General features: G+C 31.8%; 1 protein-coding gene and 1 long non-coding RNA gene across 5 annotated transcripts in view; both read left to right on the forward strand.

Annotated features, from left to right (window-relative positions):
* Positions 1-13,084, forward strand: part of LOC139527618 (serine/arginine repetitive matrix protein 2-like) — a 63,199-nt gene extending 50,115 nt beyond the window's left edge. For 2 of the 4 annotated variants that reach the window (XM_071323150.1, XM_071323151.1), the window contains exons 8-14: positions 595-678; positions 1,287-1,457; positions 1,965-2,021; positions 3,757-3,975; positions 5,245-5,394; positions 8,549-8,644; positions 10,054-10,352. In XM_071323150.1, the coding sequence (XP_071179251.1) occupies positions 595-678; positions 1,287-1,457; positions 1,965-2,021; positions 3,757-3,975; positions 5,245-5,394; positions 8,549-8,644; positions 10,054-10,228 (952 nt within the window). In that variant the 3' untranslated portion in view covers positions 10,229-10,352. Of the gene's footprint in view, positions 1-594; positions 679-1,286; positions 1,458-1,964; positions 2,022-3,756; positions 3,976-5,244; positions 5,395-8,548; positions 8,691-10,053; positions 10,666-11,943 lie in introns of those variants that run through there. The other 2 variants (XR_011665400.1, XR_011665399.1) reach the window with 2 other exon arrangements.
* A 5,757-nt stretch (positions 13,085-18,841) lies between these two features.
* On the forward strand, positions 18,842-23,753 carry LOC139526083 (uncharacterized). The gene is made up of 2 exons (XR_011665120.1): positions 18,842-18,991; positions 22,487-23,753. It is a non-coding gene; the product is annotated as an uncharacterized lncRNA (long non-coding RNA).
* The last annotated feature ends 1,207 nt before the right edge of the window (positions 23,754-24,960 follow it).

Below are 24,960 nucleotides of genomic sequence, written 5' to 3' on the forward strand. Positions count from 1 at the left end.
TTTTTTGGCAATCACATTTCATCTTCGTATTCTTAGAATAATAATGAAGCACTTTTCGCTGTATAATGTTTAGTTATTTTTTTTAAATTTTTTTTGTTGTTCTTTTCTCACTTTATATAATTGTTAGTTGTAATTATGTGTTTAAGCACAGTTTTTTTGGGGGTCATCTGTGAATTAAGAAGTGTATTTGAAATAAGTGTTATAGATGCCAAAACTAAACATCTTTGAAAAAAAATACAAGAAAAGTTATTTGTCTGAGCTGGTTTGTATGTTTTAAAAGTGATTTTTGTATATACATTTAAGTAAATATTTCACTGTAAGTTGACTTATTCTTATTTTTTTCTTTGACAAATGGAATAAATTGGATACATATGAGAATTTGTTTGCCTTTAAAAAAAAATTATTGAAGTTTTTAAACAATCTACATGATTAATTGTTAAATAAGGTATGAATCCTTCATGATGTTAACAATTTAGCATTCAATGCTGTATAGTAAATAAAATGATTTTAATAATGAAAAACAAACAAAAAATGATGTCAGCTAAGTCAGATGTTATTGTGTTGTAAAAAATAAACCTGATTTGATTTTACCAGTAAGAGGAGAGGAAAGAAGTGCAAGCGATCTGGTTCCCCCCTTAGTTCTTTGGTGTCAGGAGGCAGCTTATCAGATCATGACAGGTTGGTAAAATGTTAATTTAATGACAATATCTGAATATTTTTTAAATGAATGTATTTCTTTTATCAAAATATATATGATCTGGTACCATTCATACTTGTACTTATGATTTCATTGTGTTTGACCGAGACAGGTAACTAATCAAATGTTTTTAGTTCTTTGATATTTTGTTTTTATATGACAAATATGTAAGTTCTGTGGGTTTTAATGACAGTGTTTTAATTATTATAGATAAAATGAAAAAGTATTTTTATGCTTTTTTGACAACTTGAGGTATTTATAACCATGACAATGAAATGATTTGGTAACAGTTATTTAGAATCTGCCTGAAATTTTGTATTGAAATTTTGGAAGGCTTTGAAAAAAGAAAGGGACAAATTGAAACACTATTTACAGGATGAAGAAAGAAAAAAGACAGATAGAAAGACTAAGAATCATCATCAATAATTAAGATATTGAACCATCCTACGATCTCAAAGTGGTCTAGAATGAAAAGGGCAGTTCCTTCTCAATGTATGGCACAAGCCTTACAGTTCTGTTCAAAATCTTGGATCAATTGATCAATAGTCCATTTACATGTAATGATGTGAAAGTTTGTTTTTTATCACAGTTCTTCAGATGAGGATATAAACCAAAATAACAAAGCTACAGTAAACAAGCAACGAGAAGAGAACGCAGATGATAGAAAATCTCCATCATCTGAAAACAAACAGAAAAGGCATAGGTCAAGGTCATCAAGGAGGTCATCTTCTAGGTCAACCACAAGATCCCACAGCCCAAGGTTAGTTCAAAGTCAAATTAATTTTGAAAATACTGGATACATGAAACAAATAAAAATGTATGGTTTAAAGTTTTCTCTGACTATATGGAACTCTTCTTATGATTAAGGTAAAAGGTCCAACATGACCTTTGAACTAAGAATTTATTAAAAAAGAAAAATAAACTTGAGAAAAGGAACAAATTACTAATTGAAGATATTTATGTTTGTTTGATTATAAGTATGTAACCGTCATTTAAGTTCAATCATTTAAGAATTTCATATTGCATATATATTACAACTAAAAATCTGAAAACAAGATGTGGGGTCTTCTTCAAGGAGGAAGCACCCTTATAATAAAACAAACCAACAACATAGGATGTTAAGCTTTATATCTTATCTTCAGGATTCCATTTAAGTTGTGTGAATGAATTAAACAGAAACCATTTAAACAATCATCATGTTCAATTTTTGAATGGCAGGTTAAACATCACAATATGTTTTTAATGTTTACCTCAATAATTATTGCAGAAAGAAACATAAAGAAAATGGAAACAAGAAAGGACATGACAGAAGCACTGCTGAAAGGTAAATTTTTATTATAACATTAGAATGATAGATACTGACAGTCTATCCTATCCTTTTGATGGTGTTTATTAGTTTAATTATAACATTAGAATGATAGATACTGACAGTCTATCCTATCCTTTTGATGGTGTTTATTATAACATTAGAATGATAGATACTGACAGTCTATCCTATCCTTTTGATGGTGTTTATTATAACATTAGAATGATAGATACTGACAGTCTATCCTTTCCTTTTGATGGTGTTTATTAGTTTAATTATAACATTAGAATGATAGATACTGACAGTCTATCCTATCCTTTTGATGGTGTTTATTAGTTTAATTATAACATTAGAATGATAGATACTGACAGTCTATCCTATCCTTTTGATGGTGTTTATTAGTTTAATTATAACATTAGAATGATAGATACTGACAGTCTATCCTATCCTTTTGATGGTGTTTATTATAACATTAGAATGATAGATACTGACAGTCTATCCTATCCTTTTGATGGTGTTTATTATAACATTAGAATGATAGATACTGACAGTCTATCCTATCCTTTTGATGGTGTTTATTATAACATTAGAATGATAGATACTGACAGTCTATCCTATCCTTTTGATGGTGTTTATTAGTTTAATTATCACAGTGCAATTTTGAGACTTACTTTATTTACATTTACAGAAATGTTTGTTTCTTTTGGTCGAGAGGTCAAGGTGAAATTGACAAAACAATGGTATGAAAATTACCAAATATCCTTGTTTTCAAAATTCCAATAGGGAACATACTTTTTATAATTGTATAAATAAACCAATTTTTCAAGACGTTTCAAAGAACTGAAGAAGGCCAATGGCCGAAACGTCTTGAAAAATTGGTTTATTTATACAATTATAATTACTAAATAAATAAAATTGAAGTCAAAATTACCAAATAAAATATTATTTTATTATTATTATTATTGCAATATTTATATAGTGCATTATCTAATTATAATAACTCTGAGTGCTTAACTTAAAACAACCAATGCAGTTTTAAGAGAGAGCTGTTTAACATTAAGAACATAAATACAATAAAAATGAATTTAAATTTTGAACACATAAAAAGGATACACAGATAATTAAAAAAGTAATTAACAAGAGGACAGAAAGAACAAAGATTACAAATTATTGTCAGTATCAAAAATTAATCATATTAAGAGGGTCTAAAATGAAATGTTTTCAATTTAAAAAAAAAAAGTTCTATGGAATATTTATGTCTTAAATGGCTAGGAGGCTGGCAGTGGCATGTCAAAATGTCTTTTTTGTGCGTACACGTAGTAGTCGCATTGCATTTTTCTGATCTAAGAGATCTTGATGGTTGATTGGGGCTAGTAATTTCCTCTAGCTATGCCATGAAAAATTTTAAAAGTATATAAAAACAGTTTATATTGGTTATTGTATTCCGTACTGCACTGAGATACAATGAAGTGACACAAGAACTGGTGTAATGTGATGGTGTTTCTTGATATATGTAAAGAGTCTAGCTGCCGTGTTCTATATTCGCTGTAACTTATTCACCAAACTGGTGTTCATTTCATATAGCAGAGCATTTCTGCAGTCTAGAGGTACCATTGTTGCTTTCCTACCTGTGGGTGCAAGGTATTTCCTCTCCCTGTTTGATACATAGTAGGCAAAAACATGCAAACAGAAAGTCAATAATTTCTTACATTTTCAATCTATATTTGGTATTAATATATTGTTTACTTCATAGATCTCCAGCCAGTCACAGATCTCCATCTATAACCAAGAAAAAATCAAACAGTAGATCTATCAGTTATTCTCCAGAATCAAGGTCAAAGAGAAAATCATCTTCTAGACGATCAAGACATTCTAGACATCACAGTAGAACCAGCTCAAGAAGTCGATCATCAAGGTCAGGGTCTTCTATTTCCAGGTCAAGGTCAAGAAGTAGAAGTTATTCAACTAAAAGGTAAGGATTGACAAATATTGTCAACAATAATTTAGGCTTAGATAGGGCCTTCATTTTGCCAAAAGTATGACAGCAAGTTTCAATCAGTTCTTACTTTTTAACCGGAGTTTTGTGACAAAAATGTTGGTTAGTGATTTGGGGATGTACGGCGGGCGGCCAGGCAGTCAGCCGGGCGGGCGGCAACCAAATGTTGTCCGTGCATTTACTCATGAACCATTTTACCAAAGCTTTTTAAGTTTTAATATGTTGTTACTGACAACAAAATGAAGGTCAAGTTCAATAATGACGATTTTGACTTTTACTGTTCAGGAGTTATGGTTCTTGGAAGATTGAAAAATGGCATTTCCAGGCGTGTCCGTGCATTTACGCATGAACTGTTCAACCAAAGCTTCCCAAATTTTAATATGTTGTAACTGATGACAAAATGTGGGTCAAGTTCAATAATGACGATTTTGACTTTTACCGTTCAGAAGTTATGGTTCTTGGAAGATTGAAAAATGGCATTTCCAGTTGTGTCCATGCATTTACGCATGAACTGTTCAACCAAAGCTTCCCAAATTTTCATATGTTGTTACTGATGACAAAATGGAGGTCAAGTTCATTAACGACGATTCTGACCTTAACCGTTCAGGAGTTATGGTTCTTGAAAGATTGAAAAATGACTATTCCAGTCGTGTCTGTGCATTTATGCATGAATTGTTCAACCTAAGCTTTTCAAATTTTAATATGTTGTTACTGATGACAAAATGGAGGTCAAGTTCAATAATGTTGATTTTGACTTTTACCGTTCAGGAGTTATGATTCTTGAAAGATCGAAAAATGGTGTTTCCATTCATGTTGTTGCATTTACTCATTAACCATTCAACCTAAGCATTTCAAATTTTAATATGTTGATACTGATGACAAAATTGAGGTCAAATTTGATATTGACAATTTTCTCTTTCACCGTTCATCAGTTATGGTTTTTGTGATATTGGCAGGACACAAATAAATGTAAATAAATCCGGTTTGCTGTCGTTGTGACAGCCTCTTGTTCTTAAAATGTAATGATATACCAACTTGTTCACTACAGGTTCTTTTATAGGGTAATAATTTGACAGCACACATTGTAGAAGGGATCATATATTCTCGTATTTATCGATTAAATGATGGATTCTGGAATTTTGGATAAAATTTCAGATTGTTTTGTTTTCAACAAAGAAAATATGTCTTTCAGCACCTGAATATCATTCCGTTAAAATAGCTGACATTCTTTTGAAAATTTTGCAGACACAGTAGAAGCTCATCTAGATCAAGGTCGAGAAGTCACTCCAGAGGTCGTCATCATAGTTACTCCCGAAGTCGTTCTCGAGAAAGGAGCACCTCCATTAGACGTAGACGTGGATCACCAAGTCATTTAGACAGAAGAAGAATAACCAGGTAGAACCATTAACTGCTGGCCTTTCTTAGATAAACTGGTAGAAACAAAAACTGGTGACCTGTCTAAAATAAACCATGCAAACTTCATCACATCAATCAATCAATAACTTGCCAGTATTATCTTACTTTGTGTATATAAAAATGAAGTTTGGGTTGATTGCCAATGAGACAACTCTCCACAAAGAGACCAAATGACAGAAATTAATAATTACAGGTCACTGTACGACCTTCAACAATGAACAAAGCCCATAAGTTGTAAATTATCTTTGATATTATAAGGTTACTGCCCTATAAATAGATTTATATAGTCCCTATCATAATATTCTATAACAACAAATTTCTAAGATCAATTATTTTTTGCAAGGCATTATAATTATGTGAAAACAAGGAGATGTGGTATGATTTCCAAAAAGACAACTATCCACCAGAGCTGAAATGAAGTGGATATAAGCTTAATTATAACTCCATGCCTTGGAATTTCCAAGTTCATTTTACAAGATATATTGCCCTGCTTTACATGGTGGACAATATAACTTACAGTTACAATGACTAAAATGTGTCTTTCAACATGACAGGGAAAGACTTTTCATTCAAGTGGTACAAATTTTTAGTCTCAGCTTAAATCCTAAATAAATTTAATGATTTATTTGCTGTTTCCCAAAATTTTATCCATCTGTTGTTTATTAGTTGGAATATTTTGCAAGTGTTATTGAACGATTGGTTTTTGATGAATTTGCTATGGTATCCTTGAATAAAATGTGACTAAAGCTATCAACACATACATTTCAGATTTCTGATAAATCACTTTTTCATGTTGTTCCTGTTGTATTGTGTATTATGATTTTTGGTATATAAATATATATTGTATTATTGCCAGCTTACAGGTTTAAGCTTGAATAATTATAGTTTCTAAATAGAACTCAATAATGCTATTCCATTTTAGAAAAAAAAAAAAAAATCAAAACAGAAACAGAAAAATATATTTAAGATCTTATGATGTTTTATTTACTGTTTTTTTTTCTGTTTTTCTTCGTTTTAAATTATATTTGTGTGCATTTATTTTTGATTGCCATTATTCTTTTATTTTGTTGTTTAGCACAGTAAACAAATGATATACATATTGTCTAATTAGAATAAAAAGTAGTTATTTCATGAAACATTCAGAAGTAATAAAAAAGTATGCACTTGGTAAATTGAATAATAAGTAATTGAAATTTTAACTGAAATTGATTATTAGGAAAAATATATCTTATGTACTAAAACACTTAGACAATATATATAACTCAAACAATTCTATTATTTTATGTTTTCTTTCCTGTCAATTTTGTTATTGTTTTGTTGTCTTATAGATAGATGGAATTATAGGTAAGCTTGTGTGAATCTAAACAGAAATACATTTACTAACTATAAATCTTATAGTCTGATCAGCTCTTCCAATGAAATTATTCTGTACATTGCAATAAACAAATATTTATAGATTATTGTCGGTCATCTCAATGAGATTGATTTTCTGTTTAGATTCAATCCCTTGAGCTGGGACAGCCAAAGTGTGATAAGCAATCTAGTTGAGATGACCAATGATAATCTGTTTATCGCTATTTTACTTGTGACGACATTGTTAATTTCATCAACTACTGCACATGTCCCTTAGTTTCAAGCGATTATTTTTCATATCACTCGATTCAGCCAAGAAACGAAATTATCAGTTCACAAGATTAAAAGAAAATTTAGTAATATAGGGATAATTAAAATTCTCAGTCCTAAATGGTAAAGTCTTCTCAATATACCTTCTTTTCAAATGAAATTAGTTTATGAACTGACACTGCATATTAAATAATGAAGATACATGTATAAGAATATTGTTTTATTTTTTTGTGGTACAGAAAAAATGAGACTACTATTTTAAATGTTTTAAAAATAATTATTATCAATATTTGGGCTATATTTACAACATGATATTGTCATAATTTGGTTTAAATGCATTAAAACTTTACTCAGAGTACAATCTTAATGCTCGAAATACAAAATCCAGTATTTTGATTGATTGATTTTCTGAGTTTTAGTACAACAATCATGCTTTCAAAGTTTTATGACCGCAAGGTAAAAAATTTAAATTGATTGAATAAAATCTTATTAGGAAAGAAATTTCCCCGGTAAGTATAAGAATGCCACATAGATGGTTTCTTAAACTTAGAGTTGAGGCTTGATTCCAGTCTGAAACTGAGTGTTTCAAAATACACTAAGAATGATTATTTCATATTTGCCTAAAAATAAGGCTTTCTTTAACTTATATTTACTTGTTCTACTCTCAAATCTTCTATTTTAGTTTAGTTATAAACTTCAATCGTTCATATTTTGATGTTTATTATTATTTATATGCTTTTGTCTCTCTTTGAAATAAAGATACTGATGTCTTGGAAGATTTATATTAACCAAGATTACAGAGATTACGATCTTTTGAAAAATTCTTTGAACCTAATAGACTTTAATTAAAGTAAAGATCTCTTAAATATTGTTTTCAAAGAGAGGCAACTTGTACTATTTCACTTTTGGTTTAAAAAAAAATGCATGGCTTTCTAGTGTAGTCTTGATGTTATAGATATTTATTTTAAATGGACTATGTCTGAATGTAATTTTATTAATAATCTTTTCGGCAAAGTCCAGGACAAGAAACCTTTGCAATACAAAATGTTTTAGACTTTGATTACTGGTATTCATTCAATCACAAATTTTAGTTTAATATGAGTGGAAAAATAAAGTTATAGTAAAAAAAAGAACTGTACACCAACTTATTTTCGCAGATACTTTATTTCACTTTTAGCCCTTTCTTACCCATTTGTTGGCCACTTAATTTCGCGATTTCTCAAATTTACAAGATGTAATTTTTTAAGAAAAAATCCAAAGCTTGACATATTCATGGCGATTTATATTGGTAATTTTTTTTCTACTCCTGAAAGTCGCGAAAATAAATCATTGCGAAAATTAGTTTGTTTACAGTAACCTTGACTGACCTTTTACAAAGTTTGAGTCTGACTTGTAAATGAAAGACATGCATTTCCTTGTTTTTATGTTTTTATTTATTTATTTCTATTGCTGTTGTTATGTTGATTTCAATGTCTTTATTTTCTTTTCTGTTTTTTATCACTCTGTTAAGATCCAGGTCATCAAGTTACAACAGATATTACCACCATTCACGTTCTTACTCGTCGTCTCCACGATATCGAAGATCAAGGTCATCAAATTCATACAGGTGATCACATGATCGATTAGGAAGATAAATGAAAAACCACAACATGGTATAAGAATGTTTACAAGTTCTTAGCTTGCTAGCCAGTTTGGTATTAACAAAAAGCAGCTTTTACTAAAATTTGTTCTTGTTTTTCTTGGAATGTTCATTAACATTTATAATTATGTATTACTATTGTGTTCTTGTTCTTTAAAATGTTGAAACTGTTCTTACTAACCAAGTTTTGTTTTTATAAACTGTTTATTGCTTTACTGACAGTATTAAATATCTTCTTGCATAGGAATAGTTATCAAAGGTACCAGGAATATAATTTAGTACACCAGATGAACTTATAGACCAATCAATAATAATTAATTGATACATGAAATCTGTTAAATGATCATTTTCTGTCGTAGATTCCTTCAACATATTCTTTTAAAACATGAGCTTGCCCTTAAGTCTGCAGCAAGAAATGTAAACAATTTGTAAGTTTTCATATTTTCTCATTTAAGATAAAAGAACTGATTAGACAAAATAAACAATTTGAATAGACTCAGCTTTGTACAAATTAAACAACTTTCAAATGAAGGTGTTTTTAAGGGAAACTTTAAATTTATTGGTATAAAAGAACTAATCAAAGTTAAAAAGGACACAAGCATCAGGTATATATTGTACATGTATTAAGGTGGTACCTAACACTTTAACTAAAATTAATTTGGCTCGTTTAATTTTCTTAAAATTTTGACAAAGTATTGACTTTGACCCTTTGACAAAAATATAAAAATTTAAACCAACCGTTTAATCAGAAAAATTACACTGGTTATATAGCAGTTTGACAAACACTTATTTTGATCATTGAGAAGCTTAATATTCCCATATGAACGCAACGTCATTAAAACGTGCTGCTGATTTTACAGAGTTATCTCCCTTTAGTGTTAGGTAACACCTTAAAGTACATAAATCTACTTACAAGATTCAAATGAATACAATTAAGTATCTTTGCTACACTAATTTATTTTACTAAACCTGGTGTTCATTACTAACATGTTAACATGCACCCCTAATAGTTAAGACCCTGTATTCCTTAATAATAAATAACTTATACTAATATATCTGCTAGGATAATATATTTACACTGAATTTCTTTTTATTCAAAATTTTGTTAATAAAAGAATGTTCACAAGATCTATGAACTCAAAGTTAATGTTTACAAAGACTCCTTTTTGTTTATTGTATGATAATTAAAGCATCTTAAATATTTACAGTGAATTATTTTATTTGCTGATCACTTTTTATTAATATAAATAAGGAAATTTAACTGAGGGACAAAATGAAAGCTAAATACTAGATAAGAAGGATAGAATAATGAATTAAAAACAAATAGTTATATATATTTCCTTGTGCACATTTTACATGTAGCATTTATTTTGTAGTGCCAGAAAGCGTCCTGTACCATACTATAGACCAAGTCCTCCATCTCCTAGTTCTATAAGTAGTGATGACTCATATTACAGATACAGGAAGTCACGGAAGGGTTCCCGATACCGTAGTCTCAGTCGAAGTGTACCACTCCGACGGAAAAGAAGTTGGAGTCGGACATCAGATTGATAGAAATCATCAGATAATCATGTTGTCTTTCATCAGCTTGTATCTGTGTTAAACTTTCATTTTATGCAATAATTTATGTTCTTATACTGTACAAATTGTAAGGGTAAATTTAGAGAGAGAAAAAGCAATCTAGGTCTGATAAGTTCACGTCCTGCATGATATGTATTTGAACAACACATGTTAATCAGTTAAGTTATATTTTATGATAATTAATATATAGCTATGGATCATAGACATTTTTAATTTGTACTGGTTGTTTTAAAATACATAAAAATGATATGATCTAAACTCATATTTTGAAAACAAATGCATTTATTCATTTCCCTTGCCTACACTCAATCCTACTTCAAAGTATCCAAGTATTTAACAAGCAAATTTCAACATAACAATCCCCTTCTAAGAAAAAGAGGCAATGAAATGGTTATGGTTCTTTTTTAGCTCACCTGGCCGAAAGGCCAAGTGAGCTTTTCTCATCACTTGGCGTCCGGCGTCCGTCATCCGTCGTCGTCCTGCGTTAACTTTTACAAAAATCTTCTCCTCTGCAACTACTGGGCCAAATTAAACCAAACTTGGCCATAATCATCATTGGGGTATCTAGTTAAAAAAAATGTGTCCGGTGCCCCGCCCAACCAACCAAGATGGCAGCCATGGCTAAAAAAAGAACATAGGGGTAAAATGCAGTTTTTGGCTTATAACTCAAAAACCAAAGCATTTAGAGCAAATCTGACATGGGGTTAAATTGTTCATCAGGTCAAGATCTATCTGCCCTGAAATTTTCAGATGAATTGGACATTCCGTTGTTGGGTTGTTGCCCCTGAAATGGTAATTTTAAGGAAATTTTGCTGTTTTTGGTTATTATCTTGAATATTATTATAGATTGAGATAAACTGTAAACAGCAATAATGTTCAGCAAAGTAAGATCTACAAATAAGTCAACATTACCAAAATGGTCAGTTGACCACTTTAGGAGTTATTGCCCTTTATAGTCAATTTTTAACCATATTTTCGTAAATTTTAGTAATCTTTTAGAAAAATCTTCTCCTCTGAAACTACTGGGCTAAATTTAACCAAACTTAGCCATAATCATCATTGGGGTATCTAGTTAAACATGTGTCCGGTAACTCGGCCAACAAACCAAGATGGCCGCCATGGCTAAAAAAAAAACATAGGGGTAAAATGCAGTTTTTGGCTTATAACTCAAAAACCAAAGCATTAAGAGCAAATCTGACAGGAAGTAAAATGGTTTATCAGGTCACGATCTATCTGCCCTGGAATTTTCAGATGAATCGGATAATCGGTTGTTTGGTTGCTGCCCCTGAATTGGTAATTTTGAGGAAATTTTGCTGTTTTTTTGTTATTATCTTAAATATTATTATAGATAGAGATAAACTGTAAGCAGCAATAATGTACAGCAAAGTAAGAACTAAAAATAAGTCAGTAGGATCAAAATAGTCAATTGACCCCCTAAGGAATTATTGCCCTTCATGGTCAATTTTTAACAATTTTCTAAAAATTTGAAGATTTTCAATAACATTTTCCACAGAAAGTACTGTTATAGATAGAGATAATTGTAAGCAGCAAGAATGTTTAGTAAAGTAAGATCTACAAACACATCACCATCACCAAAACATAATTGTGTCATGAATCCATCTGTGTCCATTGTTTAATATTCACATAGACCAAGGTGAGCGACACAGGCTCTTTAGAGCCTCTAGTTTTTGTTTGGACTCATTGTGCTACTAAAGCTTATCAACAGAAATGGTAGTTGATTTCAGTGTAGTTTTCCATTTGCCAAAAATGCATTATTTATAGCTCAAGTATGTTCTAAAATACAAACTATGGAATGATTTATTCCTAAAATTAATCGGATATTAAACCTTCTTGTTAGACCTTCTTTTCATCTTCAGTCATATATGCTTTAGATCATATGGATAACAAGCATGTTTTACAAGAATAAATCTTTTACTTGTGAATATTTGCTGACATTAATCTCAGAATTTACAGATTGTATTTAGAATAAAGTTTGACTGATTTCAGAAAATACTCAAATATTGAGGTTTAAAAAAAAAAATCAAATCAAATTGTTTAACTTCTCTGGATTTGTTGAATTAATCTCCAGAAAAATTTAATACTTCAATTGAAAACCATGTTTGATTCATTAGCCTGATAATAAATCCTGTACATTCCATATCATTTACAATAATATGTGGTGTTTTATATATCAACTATTCATTATTTTCTAGTCATTCCACAAACTTTTATAACTTTAAAGTTATTTTTACCTGTATAGTATTGTTATTTATTTATTTTTGGCACATGTTGTGGGTATTTTACACAATTGTTGATATTTATTTTTACATGTTGATTTTATTTTGCTCATGTATTTTTTTTATGTTAAACTACATCTATTTAATACATTCCTGAAAGATATTTAATCCTTAATGATCATTATAGTTTAAAAAAAAAAGGAAAAGTTTGAAAGAAGTTTCAACTTTGAATTATGTATGAGGAAAAATTACAATGGTCTCAATTTGTTGTATAAAGACTTCGGGTAAAGGTATTTATTGTCTTGTAGTAATGGAATTTTTGGTCAAAGGGGATAATTCCCACATAATTCTTATAAGAAAGGTACAAGACTATATTTACTAGTTAATCATTTTAGCAAGTATGATTTTATCTATTTATTTAGTTGTATGGGAATTTCCAAAAAATAGTTTTAACAGTAGAAATTGATTTACAATTTGCTAAAAATATTATGTGACTACATTTAATGTACATTGTCATCTTTTATTTCACATGCATTTTTATAAGCATGAGAATAAAAACTTTTGAATGAAAAATAAAAGTTGTTAATGATTTATTTGTTGTTTATTTATTTTATGCTACTTGAAGGAACTTCAATATTAGGGTAATAAATCAGATTTGCAATATTTCTAATTTGCAAACAAAAATGACATTTGACTTAAATCATCTGTCAAAAATTATCTTAAATTGAATTGAGAAGGAAGAATGGGGAATATGTCAAAGAGACGACAACCTGACCAAAGAGCATATAACAGCAGAAGGCCTTCAATGCAGCGAGAAAATCCTGCAATTGGAGCTGGGTCCTTAATAAAGATGTGTACTAGTCCTGACTTTGGGACAAGAATGGGAGAAAAAAAATTGTAGCAGGGCTTAAACATGTTTTGTGAGATCTCAACCCAACCCTATACCTCTATTCAATGTAGAATAAACAAACACACAGTATACAAACAGTAAAACTCAGTTTAAATGTCAAATGCCATCACTGTTTCTAGAATAAGGAAGAACACTGGCGGAACTGAGTGGGGGGAGGGAGGGGGAAACCCTTTTAAAAAAATGATTGGATCCGCCCATGAACAATTTGAGGAGGAAAATGAAAATTTTTTGGTTGTATATTGGTATCACGTTGGTGTCGTCGTAGTCAGAATACTTTTAGTTTTTGCACTCTAACTTGAGTAAAAGTGAATAGAAATCTATGAAATTTTAACACAAGGTTAATGACAACAAAAGGAAGGTTGGGATTGATTTTGGGAGTTTTTGTCCCAAAATTTTAGGAATTAGGGGCCTAAAAGGGCCCAAATAAGCATTTTCTTGGTTTTCTCACTATAACTTTAGTTTAAGTAAATAGAAATCTATGAAATTTTGACACAAGGTTGATGACTACAAAAGGAAGGTTGGGATTGATTTTGGGAGTTTTGGTCCAAACAGTTTAGGAATTAGGGGCCAAAAAAGGGCCCAAATAAGCATTATTCTTGGTTTTCGCACAATAACTTTAGTATAAGTAAATAGAAATCAATGAAATTTAAACACAAGGTTTATGACCACAAAAGGAAGGTTGGGATTGATTTTGGGAGTTTTGGTCCCAACAGTTTAGGAATTAGGGCCCAAATAAGCATTATTCTTGGTTTTCGCACAATAACTTTAGTATAAGTAAATAGAAATCAATGAAATTTAAACACAAGGTTTATGACCACAAAAGGAAGGTTGGGATTGATTTTGGGAGTTGAGGTCCCAACAGTTTAGGAATTAGGGACCAAAAAGGGGCCCAAATAAGCATTATTCTTGGTTTTAGCACCATAACTAGTATAAGTAAAAGAAATCTATGAAATTTAAACACAAGGTTTATGACCACAAAAGGAAGGTTGGGTTTGATTTTGGGATTTTTGTTCCCAACAGTTTAGGAATAAGGGGCCCAAAGGGTCCAAAATTGAACTTTGTTTGATTTCATCAAAAATTGAATAATTGGGGTTCTTTGATATGCCGAATCTAACTGTGTATGTAGATTCTTAATTTTTGGTCCCGATTTCAAATAGGTCTACATTAAGGTCCAAAGGGTCCAAAATTAAACTTAGTTTAATTTGAACAAAAATTGAATCCTTGGGGTTCTTTGATATGCTGAATCTAAAAATGTACTTTGATTTTTGATTATTGGCCCAGTTTTCAAGTTGGTCCAAATCCGGGTGCAAAATTAAACTTTGTTTGATTTCATCAAAAATTGAATAATTGGGGTTCTTTGATATGCCAAATCTAACTGTGTATGTAGATTCTTAATTTTTGGTCCCATTTTCAAATTGGTCTACATTAAAGTCCAAAGGGTCAAAAATTAAACCAAGTTTGATTTTAACAAAAAATGAATTCTTGGGCTTTTTTGATATGCTAAATCTAAACATGTACTTAGATTTCTGATTATGGGCCCAGTTTTCAAGTTGGTTCAAATCAGGATCCAAAATTATTATATTAAGTATTGACGTGCAATAGAAAGAAATTTTCAACTGCACAGTATTCAGCAATAGCAAGAAATCTTCAATTGCACAGTATTGTGTAATAGCAGGAAATTTTCAATTGCACAGTACGGCAATAGCAAGAAATCTTCAATTGCACAGTATTGTGCAATAGCAAATATTTTCAATTGCACAGTATTGTGCAATAGCAAGAAATATCTAATTGCACAATATTGTGCAATAGCAAGAAATTTTCAATTGGAGTTATCTTTCTTTGTCCAGAATAGTAGTTGAATCAACTTAAATCATTGTTTTATACAATATACAATGTATATTCACTTTTACTACCAACTGATAAATTAAAACAATCTTTACCATTCAGTGATAACAAGCACTTTATTTTACATTTTAATATTTTACGATGTATTTAAATGAGTAGTTATTGTTGCAAACTCCATTAGAAATTTGAATTGAGATCAGTTTTGGAAAAAGGGAAAGGGGGATGTGAAAAAAAATGGGGGTTGGGGGGGGGGTAATTTTTCTCATTTCAGATTTCATAAATAGAAAGAAAATTTCTTCAAACATTTTTTTGAGAGGATTAATATTCAACAGCATAGTGAATTGCTCATAGGCAAAACAAATATTTTAAGTTCATTAGACCACATTCATTCTGTGTCAGAAACCTATACTGTGTCAACTATTTAATCACAATCCAAATTTAGAGCTGAATCCAGCTTGAATGTTGTGTCCATACTTGCCCTAACCGTTCAGGGTTCAACCTCTGCGGTAGTATAAAGCTGCACCCTGCGGAGCATCTGGTTGTAACTTGTACAAAAACTTTTTTTTCTAAAACTATGGGCCAAATTTAACCAAACTTGTCCACAATCATTACTAGGGTATCTATCTTTAAAAAAGTGTCTTATGACCCTGCCACCAACCAAGATGGCCGACATCAGTAAATACAGTAACAGGTGAGCGACACAGAAACAATTATAGATAAGAAGAAACTAAAATGCAAAAATGACATTGTGTTCTGCAAAAGAATTTAGCATGGTTGAAATTTTTCATGATTTTTTTTATGAGTTATTGCCCTTGTAAAAGTTTCCACCTTATTATTTGGATTTTTTGTCAAAACCAATGTAGATAGAAACTCAAGAATATAAAACGATTAGCAAAATGAAATGTACATTTAAGTCTTGCCATATTGCCAAACAGTCACATTCACTCTAGCTTTAAAGCGAACGTTCAAGCAAGTATATCACTAAAGCGCTATTTACTTATATCCATGTTTCCCAAGTTTATGGAAACAACCCGACCAAAGAGCAGAAAACAGCCGGAGGCCACAAGGATCTTTCATTTAGCGATAAAATCCAGCACCCGGAGGCGTGCTTCAGCTTGCACCTTAACAAAAATATGTACTGGTTCAGTGATAATGGACGTCATACTTATTTTTGGAAAAATATAAAATTAACTAAAACTAAAAATCACACAAGACTAACAAAGTCCAGAGGCTCCTGACTTGGGACAGGAACAAAACTGCAGCTGGGTTAAACATATTTTTTGAGATTTCAACCCTCCCACTATACATATAACATTAGAATAATACGTATCAACTCGGAAGTGATATTGATGAGACTATCCGAATATGAAATCCGGCATTCTAGAGTTAATTTGTCCAGTTAAACCGATCCCCATGTTACAAGATATTTCAATTTCAAAGGTCAACAGAAACTAGAGGCTCTAAAGAGCCTGTGTCGCTCACCTTGGTCTATGTGCATATTAAACAAAGGACACAAATGGATTCATGACAAAATTGTATTTTGGTGATGGTGATGTGTTTGAAGTTCTTACTTTACTGAACATTCTTGCTTCTTACAATTATATCTATAATGAACTTTGCCCATTAGTAACAGAGAAAAATATTTGGTAAAAATTTACATAAATTTACCAAATTAATGAAAATTGTTAAAAATTGACTATAAAGGGCAATAACTCCTTAAGGGGTCAATTGACCATTTAGGTCATGTGGACTTATTTGTAGATCTTACTTTGATGAACATTATCGCTGTTTACAGTTTATCGCTATCTATAATAGTATTCAAGATAATAACCAAAAACAGCAAAATTTCTTTAAAAATTACCAATTGGAGGGCAGCAACCCAACAACCGGTTGTCCAATTCATTTGAATATTTCAGGGCAGATATATATTGACTTGATTAACAATTTAACTCCTTGTCAGATTTCCTCTAAATGATTTGGTTTCAGAGTTGTAAGCAAAAAACTACATTTTACCCCTGTTCTATTTTTAGCCGTGGTAGCCATCTTGGTTGGATGGCCAGGTCATCGGACACATTTTTCAAACAAGGTACCTCAAAGATGATTGTGGCCAAGTTTGAAATAATTTGGCCCAGTAGTTTCAGAGGAGAAGATTTTTGTAAAAGATAACTAAGATTTACGAAAAATGGTTAAAAATTGACTATAAAGGGCAATAACTCCTAAAGGGGTCAATTGACCATTTCGGTCATGTTGACTTATTTGTAAATCTTACTTTGATGAACATTATTGCTGTTTACAGTTTATCTCTATCTATAATAATATTCAAGATAATAACCAAAAACAGCAAAATTTCCTCAAAATTACCAATTCAGGGGCAGCAACCCAACAACAGGTTGACCGATTCATCTGAAAATTTCAGGGCAGATAGATCTTGACCTGATAAACATTTTTACCCCCATCAGATTTCCTCTAAATGCTTTGGTTTTTGAGTTATAAGCCAAAAACTGCATTTTACCCCTATGTTCTATTTTTAGCCTTGGCGGCCATCTTGGTTGGTTGACCGGGTCACGCCACACATTTTTTAAACTAGATACCCTAAAGATGATTGTGGCCAAGTTTGGATTAATTTGGCCCAGTAGTTTCAGAGGAGAAGATTTTTGTAAAAGATTACTTAGATTTATGAAAAATGGTTAAAAATTGACTATAAAGGGCAATAACTCCTAAAGGGGTCAACTGACCATTTCGGTCATGTTGACTTATTTGTAAATCTAACTTTGCCGAACATTATTGCTGTTTACAGTTTATCTCTATCTATAATAATATTCAAGATAATAACCAAAAACAGCAAAATTTCCTCAAAATGACCAATTCAGAGGCAGCAACCCAACAACGGGTTGACCGATTCATCTGAAAATTTCAGGGCAGATAGATCTTGACCTGATAAACATATTTACCCCTGTCAGATTTCCTCTAAATGCTTTGATTTTTGAGTTATAAGCCAAAAACTGCATTTTACCCCTATGTTCTATTTTTAGCCGTGGCGGCCATCTTGGTTGGTTGACCGGGTCACGCCACACATTTTTTAAACTAGATACCCCAATGATGATTGTGTCCAAGTTTGGTTCAATTTGGCCCAGTAGTTTCAGAGGAGAAGATTTTTGTAAAAGTTAACGACGACGGACGACGGACGACGGACGACGACGGACGACGACGACGGACGCCGGACGCAAAGTGATGGGAATAGCTCACTTGGCCCTTCGGGCCAGGTGAGCTAAAAAACCTTGAAAACTTTAATATAAAAATAGCAGTGAGAAAGCGCTTCCCAGAAGGTTCAACATTAATCAACAGAATATTTTCCAAAAACATGATACAAACCTATTTACAAGGAATGTTGTTTACATACTAATTGTACTATTGGACATTGTATCATTGTTTTATCAAAAATAGCACCCGTTCTTTAAATCGGGAACTATTTGATAATTAAATTTGATAAAATTGTTAACACTTTAAAAATGGGTAAGCGCAAGGCTGAATAAATACAAAATCTTAATGACTTGTTAAAGTTACTGAGTTCTTGATAAAATCTTTTAAAACAATATGATTTGGGATACCATCTTTCATGTCATATTTTAACCATTTACGCATCCGTTATTTCAACGTCTTTATTATTTGATATTATTCTAGATGAAAAGTACATACGTTTGTCATGAAATGTGATGGGAAGTGTTGAGTTATAAACAGAAGGTAGGCGAATTAATTAACTGAAAAAATCTTACTATTATATATTCAATTTGCCTTAATAAAGACGCTTCTCTACAGTGGGATTTCCAAATAGAAAAGTCACTCTTCTCATGAAAGAGATAGAAAAGGTCCAAAAACAGGAGAGAAAATTTACGCATAAAAACCGATATGCATAGGGATGAATATCTCTTAAAACACAAAACCATTATCTAACTTTTATACAACCACTATAAATAAAGTATATGTTAAAGCTAAATTTGTTAATATATGACTTTTTTTTATTGCCAAACATGCTGTTAATTGAAAAACCTATTGTTCAACATAGGGGTGTGTAAAAAACTGCCAGATTTGACTGCATATTTTTCTTTTTAAAAAAAAAAATATATATATATCAAACCTTAATAATGTAGCTTTCTGAGTATCCAATTTTTAACATGTTCCGAAATGTAGTTTCGTCACAAGAATTTTTCAAAGTTCTGTCATTTTGTCTATATGAATGTCGGTAAATTCGTATGATCGAGCACACCGACAAGTATATCGTTGGGACAACTCGATATAATGTAATCAATATACGTGAAAGATTACCTAATGTGAAGTTTATCAAAGTCATCATCACATAATTGATCAACACATTATGTTTGAACAACATGAGTCCTACAATATAAGATTTTAAAGGTGCATATCATTTACATTCAACGTTTTTATTGGATTTTTTTTTACTACAATGTGTGTAACCTCAAGGTTCAACGTTGATAGTAAAAAAAAAATCCCAGAAAATTTTTGAATGATATTGTAAATGATATGAACCTTCGAATTCTTATAATATCGGAATAGAAAATATGTGATCCGAATTAACCATGCACGTGTGTTACAGAAGATTATGCACTTTTATGATGTACAGGGGAGGGGGTAAGGGTTTTTCTTAAACAATATTATGATCCCAAATTTAATGAATTTTGTTGGCAATACTTTAATATAAACACTACATATAGCAAAGTATATGTTAAATCTCAATGTATTATTATTAGGAAAAATGTTTGACTCGGTAAAAAAAAATCTTCCCCCTCCCCCCGTATTGCATGTAATGGTTGAAACCTAAGGGGTTCGCACTAACTGCCTAAAGGGGGCCCGCTCCAGTCTTGAATCAGTGATTTTGTTTACAATAAACAAAATATTGTCTCACACTGAAAGGGGCAGCCGGGCAACCTGCACAGCCCAGCTTGTCAAAACAACTAAGATTTACAAAACATTACCAACAAAAACCTTCAGTTGGGCAATATTACTGGAATCTGATTATCTTTACTGATAAATAATGCAACACTAATGACACAATTAAGTTTTGGAATGATTTTATTCACAAAGAATGTTTCTCATTGGTATACATTTCTATGCTCTTGTCTTTTCGGAGTTAATATTGGAAATTAAAAATTGCTGCATGAAATAGACTAGCTCCACATTCCTATGCATATGATTGCCATATGTACGAGAATCATTCCATAAAACATCCGTTTGATATCCTTTCAATACCAGACACTGTCTAGTGGTTTTTCTGCCACAATTACAAGGAAAACCTGGCTAAACTTGTACTAAATCAAACACTTGAATCTTACATCGCTATTGATGTTAAGCAATTAGTTAAAAGGGCCATCCGGAACTGTTGGGTTTTATGACAGTCTTCCTTCCATATAGACCATCGCTGCAAAATAATTTGAACATTCAATTAGATGATTATAATATTATTTGGCAATCCAAAGAGAACCTGAAAACATTAGACCACAATGAACAGAGACCCCCAAAAAAGCCAATTTTACTTTACAAGGAAATTGAAAAAGTAGTTAGTTGCATGTCAAATCATCTTTTGGCTGTCGACAACAAATAAATAAAATCTAAATTTGGTAGCATTCCCCCCCCTTTTTTAACTGAATTTGTTCAAGGTATGGTGGTTTTACCCCTTTTCAGATTTCAGTATGTCATGTTGTATATCTTTTATAAATTAGATGAATTTCTAGCAAGTTTCTATGATATTCTTTATCATTTGACAAAATACTATGCATCTGAATTAAATTGTTTACTATTTGAAAAAGCGCGCCTTCTTTTACTTTAATTTACTTCCCTTTATTTCACATAGCAACACAAATTAAAAACTGCCAATCTTTGCTGCATATCAATTTTTTCCACCGATAAAAATATATATCATGCAACATAATCAACTTTACAAATTGGGAGAAAATCAAGGTGTTCCGACCATGCATTGGATAGTATTTAAAAAAAATAATGAAAGGATGGCATGATTACAAGTTTGAACCCTAACGACACTGAAAATCAAAAATGCACGCATTTACCTATCATATGATGATACAATGAGGTGATAAACTTAACAATAAATATTTTACCTGATTCGTAATCATATTCACATTATGTTGACACATCTTAGTTCGTTTGTGCTAGCTCATTTTTAACAAGCTAAACAATTACAGCATCGTCCGTTTTTCTTTACCGATTACCTCTAGTCAGAAGAGCGCACTGTTTACATGGGAGGTAATATTTTGTCACCAGTTCGCCCATTTTCTATACTTGCGTCACATACCTTTTAGTAATTGAGATTCCCTCAACCCGTTCCAAATTATATATCATTCTCGATCTAATATGTGTTTGCAGACCTTCGATATTAAGAAGAGTTAAGTGCTTATGCGAATGTTTTAAAAGGAGTCTTTTTTTTCTAAAAATGAAAGCTCTGGTAAAAACAATTTCTATGACAATCTTCCCAATACATGCTATATTCTCATTACGAATCGGGGTGCAATAGTTGATTTGACAGTAACTCATTTTGGCTTTGAATGTTCCTTAATAGGGTCGGTTCAGATATGCTCATCCAATGTAGCAAAGTTAATGTTCTTGTGTGTCCACAACTACTACACAAACGGAATAAACAAAGATCAACAAACGTGAAATACAACATTGAAAAGGCGTTCACATGCTTCATTGAGAGACTGTGCCGTCAGACAGCGAGGGCCACATGCATCATCCATGACCCATATTTCACGATTTAGTGACTAAACGGCGTTCGGTTCAATTCTCAACAGTTATATCTATATAAGGGTATCCTAAAGAATTATAATTCTTAATTTCTATCAAATTCATCATACCGCTGCATTACAAATGCTTTAACTCCATTACTAATATCATAGCCAAAAGTTTGAAAGTCAAAGATATTCAAATTTTGAGATACAAACCCAAAAGGACTCAAGTAGAAGAAAGTATCTTTACCCGCGCGTAAATGTCACAGGGAGGTAAGACATCAACCTATCGTTATATATATAGATATGGGATAATTTACTTTAAAAAAAATATGGCAGTCTCATCAAATATGAAGTAATAATAAATGTCCATAGAAGGGTGAATAAAAAATTCCCATAAGTGTTTTTAATGACAAGCTTTCACACCATTAATGATGACGAATAAATCGTTTTTTACTTCATTTAGATTTTTCGTTTTCAGGAGCAGCAACCATGTTTTCACCTAAAAGTAATTTTCTTGATATAGAGGATGACTGGGTGTGTCCATGCAAACTAAAGCAGCAAGGCAGGGTTGGAAAAGCAACGTATAAATTTATGAATGGCATGTCCCGGTACAAATTTCTAATAGATAGTGAATTTGTCCCTGGAGTGACTGGTGGACGAATCTTACCAACTGAAGACTTAGTATTAGTAAACTTTAATGAACAACTTTTAACAATACACTGTGAGAATGGTGAAGTGAAAAGATCCCTCAAACTTCTAGGTCATCCTTGGGACGTGGCATTGTACGGGGAAGATTGTGCGGTAGTGTCTTTTAACGACTTGCAGAAGTTACACGTTATTGATTTAAATGATCTGAACTTAATAAGTGAAATCGATGTCCCTAAATCGTGCTATGGTGTTTGGTGCTTGGGTAATACATGTTTTGCGACGTGTGGTAAAATTCTACACCGAATTGATATGGAGACCAAAAAAGATAGGCCCTTAAAACTAGAAGGGGAAGGGATTTTTAACATATTTGTTGACGATAATAGAATTTATTATACTGACTATTATAGCCTTCATTGCTTAAACCACAATGGACAAGAAGTATTTGTTTACAAACATGATAAACTCAGCTGGCCACGAGGCATTGCCGTAGACACGAAAGGTTACATTTATGTGGCAGGGTACAAGTCGAACAACATTCACAAACTCACGATGGATGGCAGATTATTCAAAATATTGATAACAAAAGATGAAGGCATTGAAAGACCATCGTTTTTGCATTTTGAATGCCACCAACGAAAACTGTTAGTGGCTATTGACGAAGGACGAGCAGTTTTTCAATTTAAAGTATAATTACAGCACTATGTCTGTGGGTGCTTAACACTTTATATCTATATATCTAATGAAATGTATATACAACTCGTCTAAACATCAACCCAACAATGTTAGATCTGTAAATTTGCTTTCGCAAATTTTTGGTTCTTCCCTCGCCGGGATTCGAACCCATGCTACTGTGATATCGTGACACCAAATCGCCTGCACTGCAGCCGTCCCGCTAGACCACACGACCACCTGGGCTCTCAAAAAAAGAGCTTTCGCTGGCCATGTGTTACCTTTCCACGTCAGTTTTAATCTAGCGGCGTACTACAGTACATGATATATAAGGCATGAAGATGTTATTGTTACAGATCAGCTAAATTGTCTAATGAAATGTATATATTATCTTTAGTTTTTTTTCATATAAGAGAAAACTTCTTTAATGTTTTTTTTTACTATTACAAAGTTCACATAGAATAACGTGTGTGCATTTTGAACTCGCCTGCAAAAAACGTAGACAAAAAGTAAGGTAAACTCATCATAGATACCAGGAATAAATTTAGTATATACGCCAGATGCGCGTTTCGTCTACAAAAGACTCATCAGTGACGCTCGAATCCAAAAAAGTTAAAAAGGCCAAATAAAGTACGAAGTTGAAGAGCAAAGAGGACCAAAATTCCTAACAGTTTTGCCAAATACAGTTAATGTAATCTATGTCTGAGGTAGAAAAACCTTAGATACGTTTATTAATTGCATACTAGAGTATTGGCATTGGCTAAGGTTAACAATGATCGACTCATTGGTGTACGCTCCAACGCCCTCAGGCAAAGTTGATCTTAGATGGGCTTGACTATCATTTAAGACCTCCTTTTGTCACTTAGCTCTATAGTTCTTATGTACCCTTGGCTATCAAATATTTGGTTTTGGTTGTCCTAATATGGTAATATCCAGGAAAACGGTTCGGACACATTTAAATTACAAGGCGTTTTTCAGTGTTATCCAGTGTAGTTGTGCATATTCTATATATATCCAACATTTCAGCATGTGAAGGTTAACTTAGATTATGTCTGAGATATTTCATTTTAATATTATATTTTCTACTTGAAAAACAACATTCCATGCAATAATACTACCCTTAAAAAGTATGTCACTTTAATTGACATACAGTGCACATTACTCTACACAATAATATTAAAAACAAAATAAATATATCTTGTACTAGTAATTGTAATTAACCTAACTTAATAAACTTGAAAATTAAAATAGGGAACATTTCACAGGGACAACAACACTACCAAGGAGCAAAAAACAGCAGAAGGCTACCATGCAATGGGTCTTCAACATAGCGAGAAAATCACGCACCCGGAGGCCGGTCCACTTGGCCACTAAGCACAACACATGACCTCAGTTCAAGGCTATTAATGCCTATTTGACATTTATATATTATAAACTTACTGACAGTATAATAACGGGAAAAAATGGTCAAAGTTGTAGTTGTTTTTGAAAATATTGTGAAATCAGTCAAAAAATACGATCATGTATGCATTCTATCAAGACAGAGGGTTTAATTGTATATTTTTTTTACTCTCATAGAACTTAACAAAGTATAACTGTCGACTGTTATACTAATTGTTCTGGTATGTGGTAGTG

The sequence above is a fragment of the Mytilus edulis genome, chromosome 6, assembly GCF_963676685.1.
Source record: "Mytilus edulis chromosome 6, xbMytEdul2.2, whole genome shotgun sequence".
Lineage (NCBI taxonomy): Eukaryota > Metazoa > Mollusca > Bivalvia > Mytilida > Mytilidae > Mytilus > Mytilus edulis.